Here is a 20928-nt window from a genome sequence, read left to right on the forward strand (position 1 = left end):
TGCTCCTCCTTGTATGTACCATTTCGATAAAACACAAGGGCAGAAAAACACTACAAAACCTATCTACTTCATACCAGGGGTGTACAATTACATCCTTTGAAGCAAAGAGTTAAATTGCAGTCTATTTACCTTTAAACGAATGCGATTTCTTTGCACTAGCCGCTTTACTTGATCCTGCGGCTTGTGCTGTACAAAGCTGATTATTCCCATGGGACACATCATCATCTGCTGATTTGTCAGTCACAAGGTGGGGAGGCATCATGTAATCAGAATCATCATCCAATATGTCACCTGCAGAGAGAAGCAGGGAATGCGAGGAATTTGAGACATCTGGAGCCTTATGTGCTGCAGAGCAAAGGCTGAAAGGAATTGCATGTATTGCAGAGAAGTGGAATACTATTAGAAAGTGCTATTTTTCACCAATGCTTCTGTCAGAATGCACATCAGTGCTGCAGCTAGTCGATCGGTTGGTCCACCCGGAAGGTAAAAAAAACAAAACCAAAAAGAAAACCAGGCCGCAACACAATAAATGTATTAAACTTTATAATAACATTTGAACGGAACATATAAACTTTATTTAACTTTATGAACAGAACGTTAACTTTTTTGCTTAACAGTGATTTTTTTATTTTTTTTTTACCTTTTATAGGACAAACTTCTCCTTCCCCATGGGACAATGTGCAAAGCGCAAATCGCCCAGAGATGTGGCGAAGTACATTATGCACTTTGTCCCAGGTGAAAGGAGAGGTTTGCAGCAGCTCTGTGTGAATGGGCCCTAATAGCCCTGTGTGCCTGTCCTGTGAGATGCAATCCCTATGCTAAGTGTACCTGTGTGTGGTACTTCCGGAAACACTCCCCTAAGCATAGGGCAGGGTGGTCAGGGCAGTTAGGACAGAAATAGTGGGTGTCACGCCTTATTCCACTCCTGCTACAGACACAACATCTTTTTTGGGATGATGGTTGGGTTGAGGTACCAGCAACGACATTGGGGAAATGTCGCTCGTGTAGACGGCTCACTACACTGGTGGATGGGGCCACGGAACCTCCTGGATACAGGAGGTTCTCGATGATCTCTTCCTGAAATTTGAGGAAGGATCCTGTTCTCCCAGCCTTACTGTAGAGAACAAAACTATTATATACAGCTAATTGAATTCAATATACAGACAGACACTTTCTTATACCAGCGTCTGTTGCGTCAGGAAACTAAATAAGAAGCCAACATCTGGTCATTGAAGTCCACCCCTCCCATAAGATAATTATAGTCGTGGACACAGAGGGGCTTTTCAATGACACTGGTTGCTCGTTCAATTTGTATTGTCGTGTCTGCGTGAATGGAGGAGAGCATGTAAACGTCACGCTTGTCTCTCCATTTCACCGCAAGCAGTTCTTCATTACACAAGGCAGCCCTCTCCCCCCTTGAAAGACGGGTGGTAACGAGCCGTTGGGGGAAGCCCCGGCGACTAGGTCATGCGGTGCCACAGCAGCCAATCTGTTCTAGGAACAAATGCTTGAAGAGGGGCACACTTGTGTAGAAATTGTCCACATAAAGATGGTATCCCTTGCCAAATAAGGGTGACACCAAGTCCCAGACTGTCTTCCCACTGCTCCCCAGGTAGTCAGGGCAACCGACCGGCTCCAGGGTCTGATCTTTACCCTCATAGATCCGAAATTTGTGGGTATAGCCTGTGGCCCTTTCACAGAGCTTATACAATTTGATCCCATACCGGGCGCGCTTGCTTGGGATGTATTGTTTGAAGCCAAGGCGCCCGGTAAAATGTATAAGGGACTCGTCTACGCAGATGTTTTGCTCAGGGGTATACAAATCTGCTAATTTGTTGTTGAAGTGGTCTATGAGGGGCCGAATTTTGTGGACCCGGTCAAAAGCTGGGATGGGAGGTGGTGTTGTCACTAAAGTGCAGGAAACGCAGGATGGCCTCAAATCGTGCCCTGGACATGGCAGCAGAGAACATGGGCATGTGATGAATTGGGTTCGTGGACCAATATGACTGCAATTCATGCTTTTTGGTTAGACCCATGTTGAGGAGAAGGCCCAGAAAAAAACTTTAATTCGGAAACTTGGACGGGTTGGAAAGGCAGGGCATAATAGCTTCCCGGGTTGGCGGTTATAAATTGAGTGGCATACCGATTTGTTTCTGCCACGACTATGTCCAAGAGCTCCGCAGTCAAGAACAGCTAAAAAAATTCCAGTGCCAAACCGATCTGAGCTGTCTCAACCCGAACTCCAGACTGGGCGGTGAAAGGGAGAACTGAAGTTGGGGACTGCCAATCAGGGTTTGCCAGCACCTCAGGCCCGTAGAGCCTCGAGTCCCTGTCTGTGCGGTGGCTGCGACGGGGTAACTATTGCGCGTGCCACCGTACCAGCTTCAACTGCCCTTCTGGTGCTCGCCACTTCACCATGTTGTACGGCAGTGCTGGTACTAGGTCCAGGGCGGGCTGTGCTGCTGGTGTATGCCTCACCACGTAATCCGACAGTGCCAGCCCCACTCTGCTGCCCTTGAAGCGGATCCTGCGCAACCTGTGGTGTAGCAACACGGGAACGGGTACGCCTGTTGGTATCAGGGACCTCAACCTCCTCGTCCGAGCTTTGGGTCAGACTGCCGCTGCTTTCTACAGGTTCATATTCTGACCCGCTGAATTAGTCAGATGAGGGTTCCCATTCCTCATCCGACTGGGTCAGAAGCCTGTAGGCCTCTTCAGAAGAATACCCCTTGTTTGACATTTGGATTACTAAATTTAGGGGGTATTCCCCGAGACTACCCAAGAAAAAAAGCAAGCCTGTCTTACAAATGGGAGGCTAGCGAAGTACCGGAGGCCGCTGCGATTGATTAAAAAATATCAAAACTGATTTTTTTAAATCGCCGCAGCGCTTGCAAAGTGATTGTGCAGTGATCAAAAAATATATATTTTTTTGTCACTGCGGTGGGGCGGGCGTGGGTGAACGCACGTGTGGGCGACCGATCAGGCCTGATCGAGCAAACACTGCGTTTTGGGTGGAGGGCGAGCTAAGGTGACACTAATACTATTATAGATCTGACTGTGATCAGTTTTGATTACTTACAGATACTATAAAAGTACAAATGCTGATTAGCGATATGATAATCAGCGAATCAGTGACTGCGGTGCGGTGGGCTGGGCGCTAAACGATCCCTAACTACCTAGCCTTAAACTATCCTAAAACCTAACAGTCAATACCAGTGGAAAAAAAAAGTGACAGTTTACACTGATCACTTTTTTCCCTTTCACTAGGTGATTGACAGGGCGATCGGGGTGATGGGGGGTGATCTGGGGGCTAAGTGTGCTGTTTGGTGTACTCACTGTGATGTCTGCTCCTCTGCTGGAACCAACCGACCAAAAAGGACCAGCAGAGGAGCCATTTAACACCTTATATTTATAAATATAAAGTGTTAAATGGCTTTTGATTTGTTTTTTTGAAAATCATCAGCCTGCCAGCCACGATCATTGGCTGGCAGGCTGATTATGTAATACCCCTCTAACTTTTGCCGGCCCGCGATGCGCATGCACGGGCCGGCTTTGAGCGCCATCTCGCGTCTGGCGATATGACGCACCAACGTGTGACTCTGCCTCAGACAGCCGCCTCCGGACCGCGATCTTGCCTTAGGCGGTCCGGAGGCGGTTAAGGATTAACAGCTGAATAAAACGCTATATTTATTACCCATATTCAGCAGTTTACAGAAACACCCCATATGTGGTCGTAAACTGCTGTACAGGCACACGGCAGGACACAAAAGGAAAGGAGCACCATATGGATTTTGGAGGGCAGATTTCAATGGTATAATTTTAAGTTCCCATATGATTTTAAAGACCCCCTGATGCACCCCTACAGTAAAAAACCCTAAAAAAGCGACCCAAAAAAAATTATAGGATAAGGTGACACTTTTATTGGTACTATTTTGTGGCATATCTGACTTTTGATTGCTCTATATTATGTTTTTTGTGAGGCAATGTAACAAAAAAAAAAAGGCTATTCTGGCACAGTTTTTAGTTTTTTATAGTGTTCACCTGACAGGTTAGATCATGTGCTATTTTTTTTAGAGGTTGTTGTTTTGGAGGCGACGATATCAAATATGCCTACTTTTTTTTTTTTTCGTTTTACATAAAAAAAGCATTTTTTTAAAAAAAAAATCATGTTTTTGTGTCTCCTTTTTCTGAAAGTCATATTTTTTTGGGGGGCGATCTTAAGTAGGGGCTCAGTTTTTGCTTCATGAAGGTTTAATTTGTATTATTTTGGGGTACGTGCTTTTTGATCGTATTACACTTTTTTAAGGTTTTCACCTGACAGGGTAAATAATGTGATTTTTATAGAGCAGGTTGTTATGGATGAGGCAATACCTAATATGTCTGTTTTTAAATATATTTTGGTTTTAAACAACAAAAGCATTTTTGAAACAAAAAAAGTGATGTTTTTATGTCTCCATTTTCTGAAAGCCATATCTTATTTTTTGGCCAATTGTCTTATGTAGGGTCTCATTTTTTGTGGGATAAGATGACGGTTTGATTGGTACTATTTTGGGGTGCATACTACTTTTTGATTGTTTGCTACTACACTTTTTGTTATGTATGATGTATGAAAGAGTTTTTTAAAATATATATATTTTTTTTTTTTACGGCGTTCACCAGTGATGTTTTTATGTCTCCATTTTCTGAAATCCATCTCTTTTTTATTTGGCCGATTGTCTTATGTAGGGACTCACTTTTTATGCGGGATGAGATGACGGTTTGATTGGTATTAATTTTGGGTACATATGACTTTTGAATTGCTTGGCATTACATTTTTTGTGATGAAAGCATTTAATTTAAGGCAAGCCAATGCAGACTGAACCGCGTAGAGTCTTCTAATAGGCTGCCCTGTTCAGAAGGGCATAGGCAATGAGCATTTCAACATAATCATGACACTGAGAAGACAAGTACAATAGCTTGCCATAATACAGTAGCATGGGTGGTATTCCACAAAACACATGCCATGTATTGGGGCAGAACATGTGCCTAGTAAAATAAAAATAAGGTCCTGACTTTCTTCAGAGGTGTGAAGATTGCAAAATTTGCCAATTCTAACAGATAACTTACACAAACCTATTTGACTAGGCACATGTCTGCTCTAATGTGTACCTGAACGAGGGCTAGTAAGTAGGGATGAGCGAACTCGAACTGTATAGTTCGGGTTCGTACCGAATTTTGGGGTGTCCGTGACACGGACCCGAACCCGGACATTTTCGTAAAAGTCCGGGTTCGGGTTCGGTGTTCGTCGCTTTCTTCGCGCTTTTGTGACGCTTTCTTGGCGCTTTTTGAAAGGCTGCAAAGCAGCCAATCAACAAGCGTCATACTACTTGCCCCAAGAGGCCATCACAGCCATGCCTACTATTGGCATGGCTGTGATTGGCCAGAGCACCATGTGACCCAGCCTCTATTTAAGCTGGAGTCACATAGCGCCGCCCGTCACTCTGCTCTGATTAGCGTAGGGAGAGGTTGCGGCTGCGACAGTAGGGCGAGATTAGGCAGATTAACTCCTCCAAAGGACTTGATTAACTGATCGATCTGCAGCTGTGGATCATTGAGCTGCTGATCCTCAATTGCTCACTGTTTTTAGGCTGCACAGACCGTTTGTCAGTCTCATTTTTCTGGGGTGATCGGCGGCCATTTTGTGTCTTGTGGTGCGCCAGCACAAGCTGCGACCAAGTGCATTTAACCCTCAATGGTGTGGTTGTTTTTTGGCTAAAGCCTACATCAGGGTGAAGCTGTCACACCAAGTGCATTTAACCAGCAATAGTCTGTTCATTTTTTGGCCATATACAAAATCAGGGGCAAGCTGCGCCTGTCACCAAGTGCATTTAACCCTCAATGGTGTGGTTGTTTTTTGGCTAAAGCCTACATCAGGGTGAAGCTGTCACACCAAGTGCATTTAACCAGCAATAGTCTGTTCATTTTTTGGCCATATACAAAATCAGGGGCAAGCTGCGCCTGTCACCAAGTGCATTTAACCCTCAATGGTGTGGTTGTTTTTTGGCTAAAGCCTACATCAGGGTGAAGCTGTCACACCAAGTGCATTTAACCAGCAATAGCCTGTTCATTTTTTGGCCATATACAAAATCAGGGGCAAGCTGCGCCTGTCACCAAGTGCATTTAACCCTCAATGGTGTGGTTGTTTTTTGGCTAAAGCCTACATCAGGGTGAAGCTGTCACACCAAGTGCATTTAACCAGCAATAGTCTGTTCATTTTTTGGCCATATCCCAGTCTAATTCTGTCACTAAATCCATACCGGTCACCCAGCGCCTAAATACTAGGCCTCAAATTTATATCCAGCTAAATCTGTCCCTAGTGCTGTAGCTGGGCGAGTTATTTAGTGTCCGTTCAAGCACATTTCTTGTTCTGGGTTGAAATACAATTCCCAATTTAGCAATTTCATAATTTAGTGGTTCCTGCTATATCAGAGCTATTTGAAATCTATCCCAAAAAGGGTATATAATATTGAAGGTGCACATTGGGTCATTCAGAATAACTTCACACACACCCGCTACTGTGTATTTCCAAGTCTAATTCTGTCACTAAACCCATACCTGTCACCCAGCGCCTAAATACTAGGCCTCAAATTTAAATCCCTCTAAATCTCTCGTTACCCACCGCTGTACTGTTGTTGCTGGGCAAGATATTTAGTGTCCGTCAAAGCACATTTTTTGTTCTGGGTTGAAGTACAATTCCCAATTTAGCAATTTCATAATTTAGTGGTTTCTGCTATATCAGAGCTATTTGAAATCTATCCCTAAAAGGGTATATAATATTGAAGGTGCACATAGGGTCATTCAGAATAACTTCACACACACGCTTCTGTGCATTTCCAAGTCTAATTCTGTCACTAAATCCATACCGGTGACCCAGCGCCTAAATACTAGGCCTCAAATTTAAATCCCTCTAAATCTCTCGTTACCCACCACTGTACTGTTGTTGCTGGGCAAGATATTTAGTGTCCGTCAAAGCACATTTTTTGTTCTGGGTTGAAGTACAATTCCCAATTTAGCAATTTCATAATTTAGTGGTTTCTGCTATATCAGAGCTATTTGAAATCTATCCCTAAAAGGGTATATAATATTGAAGGTGCACATAGGGTCATTCAGAATAACTTCACACACACGCTTCTGTGCATTTCCAAGTCTAATTCTGTCACTAAATCCATACCGGTGACCCAGCGCCTAAATACTAGGCCTCAAATTTAAATCCCTCTAAATCTCTCGTTACCCACCGCTGTACTGTTGTTGCTGGGCAAGATATTTAGTGTCCGTCAAAGCACATTTTTTGTTCTGGGTTGAAGTACAATTCCCAATTTAGCAATTTCATAATTTAGTGGTTTCTGCTATATCAGAGCTATTTGAAATCTATCCCTAAAAGGGTATATAATATTGAAGGTGCACATAGGGTCATTCAGAATAACTTCACACACACGCTTCTGTGCATTTCCAAGTCTAATTCTGTCACTAAATCCATACCGGTGACCCAGCGCCTAAATACTAGGCCTCAAATTTAAATCCCTCTAAATCTCTCGTTACCCACCGCTGTACTGTTGTTGCTGGGCAAGATATTTAGTGTCCGTCAAAGCACATTTTTTGTTCTGGGTTGAAGTACAATTCCCAATTTAGCAATTTCATAATTTAGTGGTTCCTGCTATATCAGAGCTATTTGAAATCTATCCCAAAAAGGGTATATAATATTGAAGGTGCACATTGGGTCATTCAGAATAACTTCACACACACCCGCTACTGTGTATTTCCAAGTCTAATTCTGTCACTAAACCCATACCTGTCACCCAGCGCCTAAATACTAGGCCTCAAATTTAAATCCCTCTAAATCTCTCGTTACCCACCGCTGTACTGTTGTTGCTGGGCAAGATATTTAGTGTCCGTCAAAGCACATTTTTTGTTCTGGGTTGAAGTACAATTCCCAATTTAGCAATTTCATAATTTAGTGGTTTCTGCTATATCAGAGCTATTTGAAATCTATCCCTAAAAGGGTATATAATATTGAAGGTGCACATAGGGTCATTCAGAATAACTTCACACACACGCTTCTGTGCATTTCCAAGTCTAATTCTGTCACTAAATCCATACCGGTGACCCAGCGCCTAAATACTAGGCCTCAAATTTAAATCCCTCTAAATCTCTCGTTACCCACCGCTGTACTGTTGTTGCTGGGCAAGATATTTAGTGTCCGTCAAAGCACATTTTTTGTTCTGGGTTGAAGTACAATTCCCAATTTAGCAATTTCATAATTTAGTGGTTTCTGCTATATCAGAGCTATTTGAAATCTATCCCTAAAAGGGTATATAATATTGAAGGTGCACATAGGGTCATTCAGAATAACTTCACACACACGCTTCTGTGCATTTCCAAGTCTAATTCTGTCACTAAATCCATACCGGTGACCCAGCGCCTAAATACTAGGCCTCAAATTTAAATCCCTCTAAATCTCTCGTTACCCACCACTGTACTGTTGTTGCTGGGCAAGATATTTAGTGTCCGTCAAAGCACATTTTTTGTTCTGGGTTGAAGTACAATTCCCAATTTAGCAATTTCATAATTTAGTGGTTCCTGCTATATCAGAGCTATTTGAAATCTATCCCAAAAAGGGTATATAATATTGAAGGTGCACATTGGGTCATTCAGAATAACTTCACACACACCCGCTACTGTGTATTTCCAAGTCTAATTCTGTCACTAAACCCATACCTGTCACCCAGCGCCTAAATACTAGGCCTCAAATTTAAATCCCTCTAAATCTCTCGTTACCCACCGCTGTACTGTTGTTGCTGGGCAAGATATTTAGTGTCCGTCAAAGCACATTTTTTGTTCTGGGTTGAAGTACAATTCCCAATTTAGCAATTTCATAATTTAGTGGTTTCTGCTATATCAGAGCTATTTGAAATCTATCCCTAAAAGGGTATATAATATTGAAGGTGCACATAGGGTCATTCAGAATAACTTCACACACACGCTTCTGTGCATTTCCAAGTCTAATTCTGTCACTAAATCCATACCGGTGACCCAGCGCCTAAATACTAGGCCTCAAATTTAAATCCCTCTAAATCTCTCGTTACCCACCGCTGTACTGTTGTTGCTGGGCAAGATATTTAGTGTCCGTCAAAGCACATTTTTTGTTCTGGGTTGAAGTACAATTCCCAATTTAGCAATTTCATAATTTAGTGGTTCCTGCTATATCAGAGCTATTTGAAATCTATCCCAAAAAGGGTATATAATATTGAAGGTGCACATTGGGTCATTCAGAATAACTTCACACACACCCGCTACTGTGTATTTCCAAGTCTAATTCTGTCACTAAACCCATACCTGTCACCCAGCGCCTAAATACTAGGCCTCAAATTTAAATCCCTCTAAATCTCTCGTTACCGCTGTACTGTTGTAGCTGGGAAAGTTATTTAGTGCCCGTCAAAGCACATTTTTTGTTCTGGGTTGAAGTACAATTCCCAATTTAGCAATTTCATAATTTAGTGGTTCCTGCTATATCAGAGCTATTTGAAATCTATCCCAAAAAGGGTATATAATATTCAAGGTGCACATTGGGTCATTCAGAATAACTTCACACACACGCTTCTGTGCATTTCCAAGTCTAATTCTGTCACTAAATCCATACCGGTCACCCAGCGCCTAAATACTAGGCCTCAAATTTATATCCCGCTGAATTTGAATACAATACATTGGGCCAAATAATATATTTGTTGTTGTGGTGAACCATAACAATGAGAAAAACATCTAGTAAGGGACGCGGACGTGGACATGGTCGTGGTGGTGTTAGTGGACCCTCTGGTGCTGGGAGAGGACGTGGCCGTTCTGCCACATCCACACGTCCTAGTGTACCAACTACCTCAGGTCCCAGTAGCCGCCAGAATTTACAGCGATATATGGTGGGGCCCAATGCCGTTCTAAGGATGGTAAGGCCTGAGCAGGTACAGGCATTAGTCAATTGGGTGGCCGACAGTGGATCCAGCACGTTCACATTATCTCCCACCCAGTCTTCTGCAGAAAGCGCACAGATGGCGCCTGAAAACCAACCCCATCAGTCTGTCACATCACCCCCATGCATACCAGGGAAACTGTCTCAGCCTCAAGTTATGCAGCAGTCTCTTATGCTGTTTGAAGACTCCGCTGGCAGGGTTTCCCAAGGGCATCCACCTAGCCCTTCCCCAGCGGTGAAAGACATAGAATGCACTGACGCACAACCACTTATGTTTCCTGATGATGAGGACATGGGAATACCACCTCAGCATGTCTCTGATGATGACGAAACACAGGTGCCAACTGCTGCGTCTTTCTGCAGTGTGCAGACTGAACAGGAGGTCAGGGATCAAGACTGGGTGGAAGACGATGCAGGGGACGATGAGGTCCTAGACCCCACATGGAATGAAGGTCGTGCCACTGACTTTCACAGTTCGGAGGAAGAGGCAGTGGTGAGACCGAGCCAACAGCGTAGCAAAAGAGGGAGCAGTGGGCAAAAGCAGAACACCCGCCGCCAAGAGACTCCGCCTGCTACTGACCGCCGCCATCTGGGACCGAGCACCCCAAAGGCAGCTTCAAGGAGTTCCCTGGCATGGCACTTCTTCAAACAATGTGCTGACGACAAGACCCGAGTGGTTTGCACGCTGTGCCATCAGAGCCTGAAGCGAGGCATTAACGTTCTGAACCTGAGCACAACCTGCATGACCAGGCACCTGCATGCAAAGCATGAACTGCAGTGGAGTAAACACCTTAAAACCAAGGAAGTCACTCAGGCTCCCCCTGCTACCTCTTCTGCTGCTGCCGCCTCGGCCTATTCTGCTGCTGCCGCCTCGGCCTCTTCCTCCGCCTCTGGAGGAACGTTGGCACCTGCCGCCCAGCAAACAGGGGATGTACCACCAACACCACCACCACCACCTCCGTCACCAAGCGTCTCAACCATGTCACACGCCAGCGTTCAGCTCTCCATCTCACAAACATTTGATAGAAAGCGTAAATTCCCACCTAGCCACCCTCGATCCCTGGCCCTGAATGCCAGCATTTCTAAACTACTGGCCTATGAAATGCTGTCATTTAGGCTGGTGGACACAGACAGCTTCAAACAGCTCATGTCGCTTGCTGTCCCACAGTATGTTGTTCCCAGCCGGCACTACTTCTCCAAGAGAGCCGTGCCTTCCCTGCACAACCAAGTATCCGATAAAATCAAGTGTGCACTGCGCAACGCCATCTGTAGCAAGGTCCACCTAACCACAGATACGTGGACCAGTAAGCACGGCCAGGGACGCTATATCTCCCTAACTGCACACTGGGTAAATGTAGTGGCAGCTGGGCCCCAGGCGGAGAGCTGTTTGGCGCACGTCCTGCCGCCGCCAAGGATCGCAGGGCAACATTCTTTGCCTCCTGTTGCCACCTCCTCCTTCTCGGCTTCCTCCTCCTCTTCTTCCACCTGCTCATCCAGTCAGCCACACACCTTCACCACCAACTTCAGCACAGCCCGGGGTAAACGTCAGCAGGCCATTCTGAAACTCATATGTTTGGGGGACAGGCCCCACACCGCACAGGAGTTGTGGCGGGGTATTGAACAACAGACCGACGAGTGGTTGCTGCCGGTGAGCCTCAAGCCCGGCCTGGTGGTGTGTGATAATGGGCGAAATCTCGTTGCAGCTCTGGGACTAGCCAATTTGACGCACATCCCTTGCTTGGCGCATGTGCTGAATTTGGTGGTGCAGAAGTTCATTCACAACTACCCCGACATGTCAGAGCTGCTGCATAAAGTGCGGGCCGTCTGTTCGCGCTTCCGGCGTTCACATCCTGCCGCTGCTCGCCTGTCTGCGCTACAGCGTAACTTCGGCCTTCCCGCTCACCGCCTCATATGCGACGTGCCCACCAGGTGGAACTCCACCTTGCACATGCTGGACAGACTGTGCGAGCAGCAGCAGGCCATAGTGGAGTTTCAGCTGCAGCACGCACGGGTCAGTCGCACTACAGAACAGCACCACTTCACCACCAATGACTGGGCCTCCATGCGAGACCTGTGTGCCCTGTTGCGCTGTTTCGAGTACTCCACCAACATGGCCAGTGGCGATGACACCGTTATCAGCGTTACAATACCACTTCTATGTCTCCTTGAGAAAACACTTAGGGCGATGATGGAACAGGAGGTGGCCCAGGAGGAGGAGGAGGAGGATGAGGAAGAGGGGTCATTTTTAGCACTTTCAGGCCAGTCTCTTCGAAGTGACTCAGAGGGAGGTTTTTTGCAACAGCAGAGGCCAGGTACAAATGTGGCCAGCCAGGGCCCACTACTGGAGGACGAGGAGGACGAGGATGAGGAGGAGGTGGAGGAGGATGAGGATGAAGCATGGTCACAGCGGGGTGGCACCCAACGCAGCTCGGGTCCATCACTGGTGCGTGGCTGGGGGGAAAGGCAGGACGATGACGATACGCCTCCCACAGAGGACAGCTTGTCCTTACCCCTGGGCAGCCTGGCACACATGAGCGACTACATGCTGCAGTGCCTGCGCAACGACAGCAGAGTTGCCCACATTTTAACCTGTGCGGACTACTGGGTTGCCACCCTGCTGGATCCACGCTACAAAGACAATGTGCCCACCTTACTTCCTGCACTGGAGCGTGATAGGAAGATGCGCGAGTACAAGCGCACGTTGGTAGACGCGCTACTGAGAGCATTCCCAAATGTCACAGGGGAACAAGTGGAAGCCCAAGGCCAAGGCAGAGGAGGAGCAAGAGGTCGCCAAGGCAGCTGTGTCACGGCCAGCTCCTCTGAGGGCAGGGTTAGCATGGCAGAGATGTGGAAAACTTTTGTCAACACGCCACAGCTAACTGCACCACCACCTGATACGCAACGTGTTAGCAGGAGGCAACATTTCACTAACATGGTGGAACAGTACGTGTGCACACCCCTCCACGTACTGACTGATGGTTCGGCCCCATTCAACTTCTGGGTCTCTAAATTGTCCACGTGGCCAGAGCTAGCCTTTTATGCCTTGGAGGTGCTGGCCTGCCCGGCAGCCAGCGTTTTGTCTGAACGTGTATTCAGCACGGCAGGGGGCGTCATTACAGACAAACGCAGCCGCCTGTCTACAGCCAATGTGGACAAGCTGACGTTCATAAAAATGAACCAGGCATGGATCCCACAGGACCTGTCCGTCCCTTGTCCAGATTAGACATTAACTACCTCCCCATAACCATATATTATTGGACTCCAGGGCACTTCCTCATTCAATCCTATTTTTATTTTCATTTTACCATTATATTGCGATGCTACCCAAAGTTGAATGAACCTCTCCTCTGCCTGTGTGCTAGGCCTAAATATATGCCAATGGACTGTTGCAGTGGTGGCTGACATGAAGCCTGATTCTCTGCTATGACATGCAGACTAATTCTCTGCTGACATGAAGCCAGATTGTCTGTTACGGGACCTCTCTCCTCTGCCTGGGTGCTGGGCCTAAATTTATGACAATGGACTGTTGCAGTGGTGGCTGACGTGAAGCCTGATTCTCTGCTATGACATGCAGACTGATTCTCTGCTGACATGAAGCCAGATCGTCTGTTACGGGACCTCTCTGCTCTGCCTGTGTGCTAGGCCTAAATATATGCCAATGGACTGTTGCAGTGGTGGGTGACGTGAAGCCTCATTCTCTGCTATGACATGCAGACTGATTCTCTGCTGACATGAAGCCAGATTGTCTGTTACGGGACCTCTCTGCTCTGCCTGTGTGCTAGGCCTAAATATATGCCAATGGACTGTTGCAGTGGTGGGTGACGTGAAGCCTCATTCTCTGCTATGACATGCAGACTGATTCTCTGCTGTCATGAAGCCAGATTGTCTGTTACGGGACCTCTCTGCTCTGCCTGTGTGCTAGGCCTAAATATATGCCAATGGACTGTTGCAGTGGTGGGTGACGTGAAGCCTCATTCTCTGCTATGACATGCAGACTGATTCTCTGCTGACATGAAGCCAGATTGTCTGTTACGGGACCTCTCTGCTCTGCCTGTGTGCTAGGCCTAAATATATGCCAATGGACTGTTGCAGTGGTGGGTGACGTGAAGCCTCATTCTCTGCTATGACATGCAGACTGATTCTCTGCTGTCATGAAGCCAGATTGTCTGTTACGGGACCTCTCTGCTCTGCCTGTGTGCTAGGCCTAAATATATGCCAATGGACTGTTGCAGTGGTGGGTGACGTGAAGCCTCATTCTCTGCTATGACATGCAGACTAATTCTCTGCTGACATGAAGACAGATTCTCTGTTACGGGACCTCTCTCCTCTGCCTGTGTGTGTGCTGGGCCTAAATATATGCCAATGGACTGTTGCAGTGGTGGCTGACGTGAAGCCTCATTCTCTGCTATGACATGCAGACTGATTCTCTGCTGACATGAAGCCAGATTCTCTGTTACGGGACCTCTCTCCTCTGCCTGTGTGTGTGCTGGGCCTAAATATATGCCAATGGACTGTTGCAGTGGTGGCTGACGTGAAGCCTCATTCTCTGCTATGACATGCAGACTGATTCTCTGCTGACATGAAGCCAGATTCTCTGTTACGGGACCTCTCTCCTCTGCCTGTGTGTGTGCTGGGCCTAAATATATGCCAATGGACTGTTGCAGTGGTGGCTGACGTGAAGCCTCATTCTCTGCTATGACATGCAGACTGATTCTCTGCTGACATGAAGCCAGATTCTCTGTTACGGGACCTCTCTCCTCTGCCTGTGTGTGTGCTGGGCCTAAATATATGCCAATGGACTGTTGCAGTGGTGGCTGACGTGAAGCCTCATTCTCTGCTATGACATGCAGACTGATTCTCTGCTGACATGAAGCCAGATTCTCTGTTACGGGACCTCTCTCCTCTGCCTGTGTGCTAGGCCTAAATATATGCCAATGGACTGTTGCAGTGGTGGCTGACGTGAAGCCTCATTCTCTGCTATGACATGCAGACTAATTCTCTGCTGACATGAAGACAGATTCTCTGTTACGGGACCTCTCTCCTCTGCCTGGGTGCCGGGGCCTAAATATCTGAGAATGGACTGTTCCAGTGGTGGGTGACGGGAAGCCAGATTCTCTGCTATGGAACCTCTCTCCAATTGATTTTGGTTAATTTTTATTTATTTAATTTTTATTTTAATTAATTTCCCTATCCACATTTGTTTGCAGGGGATTTACCTACATGTTGCTGCCTTTTGCAGCCCTCTAGCCCTTTCCTGGGCTGTTTTACAGCCGTTTTAGTGCCGAAAAGTTCGGGTCCCCATTGACTTCAATGGGGTTCGGGTTCGGGACGAAGTTCGGATCGGGTTCGGATCCCGAACCCGAACATTTCCGGGATGTTCGGCCGAACTTCTCGAACCCGAACATCCAGGTGTTCGCTCAACTCTACTAGTAAGGTAAACTGAACGCTCAGATCCATATAGTATAGTAAAGTAATAAATTGGCATTCATTTAACTCACTAACCTTCTGACTCATAGTCAAGACTAGAAAAGTCAAAATGTTCTTCTAAAAGAGAGGAGTTGGCATTTGGTGACAGGAGTACCATACTATTCCTATTTCTTGCAATTTCTTCCTGGAGCCCCTTGAGCCAATCTTTTGTCTTTGGTCTCACTCTTACTGTTTTGCCTTGAACCTGTCAAAAAAAATTAAGTGACACTTGACATTAACCATGTCTGCACATGATGCAGTAGGGATCTCTAAACCGGAAATGCGGTGCCTTGAAAATCTATTCATACCCCTTGAACTTTTCCACATTTTCACTTATATCAAAGCATACTCATGTGTTAGAATGGCTTTGTCAAACGTCCAAACCTAAATCCCATTGAGAATATGCAGCAAGACTTTAAAATTGCTGCTCACAGACGTTCTCCATCCAATCTGACTGAGCTTGAGCTATTTTGCAAAGAAGAATGGTCAAAAGCCTCTAGATGTGCAAAGCTGGTAGAGACATACCCCGAAAGACTTGCAGCTGTAATAGCAGCGAAAGGTCCTACAAAGTATTGACTCAAGGGTGGCTGAATACAAATGCACTCCATACTTTCCAGATTTTTACTTATTAAAAAGTTTGAAAACCATGTATTAATTTTCTTTTCACTTCACACATACTTGTTACTTTGTGTTGGTCTATCACATGAAATCCCATTTAAGTTTGTGGGTGTAACAAGCACTATTGTGGAAAAGTTCAAGGGGTATGAATACTTTTTCAAGGCACTGTACATATTGGCCCTATTTTTTTTTAAAAAGTGCTTTAACAACATTTACAAAATGACACTAAAAAGAGTTAAAGGGGTATTCCCATCACAGACAATGGGGGCATATCACTAGGACATGCCCCCATTGTCTGATAGGTGCGGGTCACACCTTTAGGACCCGCACCTATGAGAATGGAGCAGGGAGAGCTGTGGCTGGAGGACCCCGGATTTCCCAGGTTCCATTCACCACCAAGCGCTGCTCTCATAGAAGTGAATGGGAGCACAACGCACATGCGCGGTCCCTGCTCCCATTCATTACTATGGGGTAGATGGAAATAGCAGAGCCAGCTGGCTCAGCTATTTTTGGCGGCCCCATAGAAATGAATGGAGGGCGGCTGCGAATGCACAGTGCACCCTTCGTTCATTTCCCCGCTCCATTCTCATTGCAGGGGCGGGTCCCAGAGGTGGTAGGAATACCAGATTAAGAACAGATTTAAGTTCCTATACATAGATTACACCCTGAAATACAGGGTGGGACAGGAAAACCAGGACCCAGCTTCCCTTGTGTAGCATTTACAGGATAATAAGGCCTCATCATTAAAAGTGGTTTACAGTAAAGGCTCATGCACACAAAGGAATTTTCTTTCTGTGTGCGTTTTTTTTGCAGACCGTATGCGGAACCAATCGTTTCAACAGGTCCATAAAAAAAACTGAAGTTACTCCATGTGCATTTTATTTCCGTATGTCACATGTCAGTTCTGCCCAAAAATAGAACATGTCCTATTATTTTCCGTATAACGGACAAGTATAGGACTGTTCTATAAGGGGCCAGCTGTTCCGTTCTGCAAAATAAGCAATGCACATGGACGTCATCGGTTGTTAGATTCTTTCAATAAGAACCCGGTAGAAAATATGGCAAACCAACCTGCCGATTCTACAGGGAGTGCAGAATTATTAGGCAAGTTGTATTTTTGAGGATTAATTTTATTATTGAACAACAACCATGTTCTCAATGAACCCAAAAAACTCATTAATATCAAAGCTGAATATTTTTGGAAGTAGTTTTTAGTTTTAGCTATTTTAGGGGGATATCTGTGTGTGCAGGTGACTATTACTGTACATAATTATTAGGCAACTTAACAAAACACAAATATATACCCATTTCAATTATTTATTTTTACCAGTGAAACCAATAGAACATCTCAACATTCACAAATATACATTTCTGACATTCAAAAACAAAACAAAAACAAATCAGTGACCAATATAGCCACCTTTCTTTGCAAGGACACTCAAAAGCCTGCCATCCATGGATTCTGTCAGTGTTTTGATCTGTTCACCATCAACATTGCGTGCAGCAGCAACCACAGCCTCCCAGACACTGTTCAGAGAGGTGTACTGTTTTCCCTCCTTGTAAATCTCACATTTGATGATGAACCACAGGTTCTCAATGGGGTTCAGATCAGGTGAACAAGGAGTCCATGTCATTAGATTTTCTTCTTTTATACCCTTTCTTGCCAGCCACGTTGTGGAGTAATTGGACGCGTGTGATGGAGCATTGTCCTGCATGAAAATCATGTTTTTCTTACCTTGCAGACTTCTTCCTGTACCACTGCTTGAAGAAGGTGTCTTCCAGAAACTGGCAGTAGGACTGGGAGTTGAGCTTGACTCCATCCTCAACCCAAAAAGGCCCCACAAGCTCATCTTTGATGATACCAGCCCAAACCAGTACTCCACCTCCACCTTGCTGGCGTCTGAGTCGGACTGGAGCTCTCTGCCCTGTACCAATCCAGCCATCTGGCCCATCAAGACTCACTCTCATTTCATCAGTCCATAAAACCTTAGAAAAATCAGTCTTGAGATATTTCTTGGCCCAGTCTTGACGTTTCAGCTTGTGTGTCTTGTTAAGTGGTGTTTGTCTTTCAGCCTTTCTTACCTTGGCCATGTCTCTGAGTATTGCACACCTTGTGCTTTTGGGCACTCCAGTGATGTTGCAGCTCTGAAATATGGCCAAACTGGTGGCAAGTGGCATCTTGGCAGCTGCACGCTTGACTTTTCTCAGTTAATGGGCAGTTGTTTTGCGCCTTGGTTTTTCCACACGCTTCTTGCGACCCTGTTGACTATTTTGAATGAAACGCTTGATTGTTCGATGATCACGCTTCAGAAGCTTTGCAATTTTAAGAGTGCTGCATCCCTCTGCAAGATATCTCACTATTTTTGACTTTTCTGAGCCTGTCAAGTCCTTCATTTGACCCATTTTGCCAAAGGAAAGGAAGTTGCCTAATAATTATGCACACCTGATATAGGGTGTTGATGTCATTAGACCACACCCCTTCTCATTACAGAGATGCACATCACCTAATATGCTTAATTGGTAGTAGGCTTTCGAGCCTATACAGCTTGGAGTAAGACAACATGCATAAAGAGGATGATGTGGTCAAAATACTCATTTGCCTAATAATTCTGCACGTAGTGTATAAGCATGTGCCCCATGTGACAGCCACATTTCCTGATGATTGTGTGAAACTGGCTAGTGGTTTCTTAGAAATAGTGTACTGCATATTACATTATACTTTCTGAGGCAAAGGATGCGCGGTATAAAAGAGCCCCGTCATTTATTTCCAAGAATATTGTTCTTTTAAATTCTAATCACATTTACCGGGTAGTCCTGCACAAAGAGCTGTCTTCACACACAGAAAAGACATAATATATTCCAATTTGCTTTGACATATTCAGATTGCAAATCATAAAGACACAATTGTATTCCAGCAGCTCCCACCTTCTGCAGTTAGTGATGAGCCTTAGATGTATTCACTTACTGGTGTGACAGATGGCTACCTCATAATATACACACACAAAGATGCTGCATGCTAATGAGCTGATTCAAGTCCGGCGTGATGTCATGGAGTCCAGCGTATATTTAAGTCAGAGCTATAGCCACTCCCCTGCCCACCTGCTGCTGATTCCTATGGAAACAAACTGTCATTCAGCAGCAGGTGGAGGGGGAGAGTCAGGAGCTCATGAATATTCATGACTCATCATTATCAGTTGGAGCTTTTCAATACAAGACGTTGGCAGATTGACTGGGTCAATTAAAGAAAGTGACCCAGCATTTTGCTAAGAGAATCAGTCACTTATTTATGTTGCCCTTAGTTAGGACACCATAAAACTGGTGACAGGTTCCCTTTAAGTATGGTACATCATCTAAAATGCAATTTACCTTTAAGCCATCTAGATCAAGAACTCTTAATGCCGCCCTGCTGTCAGCAAATGTAACCATCATTTGCCCTCCTATTAACCTGGTAATAGAAAAGCAGAATATGTAATCTTAGAACACACTGGGGGGAGATTTATCAAAACTGGTGCAAAGGAAAACTGGCTTAGTTACCCATAGCAACCAGATTGATCCTTTAATTTTCTAAAGAAGCTCTGAAAAATGAAAGGTGAGATCTGATTGGTTGCTGTGGGCAACTAAGCCAGTTTTCCTTTACACCAGTTTTTATAAAATCCACTCACTAGACGTTAAATTGGAAAGTTCCACATTTTTAACTAACAATTCAATAGGTTTTAATTATCAAAGTATGAAGTACATCTATGACTACTTTATATCCCACGTGTAAAAGAAAACAGGCATCAAAATTTACTAAAGAAGAAACCATATAGGTGAAAGCACTGTGCAGTTGTTCCAAAGTACAGATCTTTTGAGAACCAAGAACTGTCAAAAGAGGTGTAAAAACGGTAGCTACAATGTAAACCTATATCGTAAAAATTACAAGGGGCCAGTGGTGTACTAAAGAGGGTGGGGGGTCTGCCCCTGGGTGATAGCTGTCAGGGGGGTGCCAGCCGCTATGGGCACCTCCATCAATACAGATGAAAGTGCTAATTGGAAGAGTGCCATGGAGTTGGCAGTACTTTCACTCACTGACCATGCTCAGCCACCTGCACTCCTCTCCTCCAGGAATGGTGTGTGTGGGCCACTCAGGCATTATACTGTGTGGGGGGCTACAGGAGCATTGTCGCTGGATAGTGAAGAATGCTCTCCTGACTGTACACTTGTCTAGTGAAGGGCAGAAGAGTTGCTAGGTTAAAACATTCTGGGCATGGGCCCCTGATGTTTTGTCCCAGGCCACGAATGTCCTGCCTGCCTGCTAGATACAACTGTATTGCCATCCTCAGGACACTGGAAGATCTGAATCTAATACACTGGAAGATCTGAAGGACCTGTGGTGACATCACAGGTCATGTGACCAGCAAAACAGGCATGATGCGATGAAGTCACCATCGTGTGACCAGTGCAGGAGAGGACGGCAGTGAAAAGAGAAGACCTGGGGGAAGAAGCTGTGGTGAGATCTGCTACATGAGGAGAGGTAAGTGAAGGGAGATGCAGAGCAATGCTGGGAGTTGTGGTTATTTAACTGGGACTGTAAGGTCTGAAGGGAGGGATGTTATTTACATGGGACTGTGTTTGAGGTGGCTTGAGAGGGGGTCATGTTATTTACATGGGACTGAATGTTGAGCGGGTGATGTTTACATGAGATTGTGTGTTGGAAGAGGCTGGGGAGGAGGTGATGTCATTTATATGGGACTGTATTTTGTAGGGGGCTGGAGAGATGGTGTGATGTTATTTACCTGGGACTCTATGGCGGAGAGAGGGAAATAGTGTTATTTACATGGCACTGTATGTTGGAGGGACTGAAGGGA

The 20928-nt window shown here is 45.4% G+C and overlaps 1 protein-coding gene across 2 annotated transcripts in view; it reads right to left on the bottom strand.

Annotated features, from left to right (window-relative positions):
* Positions 1–20928, bottom strand: part of LOC122934105 (synaptojanin-2-like) — a 237525-nt gene that overhangs the window by 37693 nt on the left and 178904 nt on the right. For both annotated transcript variants that reach the window (XM_044289307.1, XM_044289305.1), the window contains exons 20-22: positions 19448–19526; positions 15500–15668; positions 130–291 (exon numbers count right to left, since the gene is read on the bottom strand). In XM_044289307.1, coding sequence (XP_044145242.1) covers positions 130–291; positions 15500–15668; positions 19448–19526 — 410 coding nt within the window. The remainder of the gene's footprint in view (positions 1–129; positions 292–15499; positions 15669–19447; positions 19527–20928) is intronic.

This window comes from Bufo gargarizans, chromosome 4 (genome assembly GCF_014858855.1).
Source record: "Bufo gargarizans isolate SCDJY-AF-19 chromosome 4, ASM1485885v1, whole genome shotgun sequence".
Taxonomy (NCBI): Eukaryota; Metazoa; Chordata; class Amphibia; order Anura; family Bufonidae; genus Bufo; species Bufo gargarizans.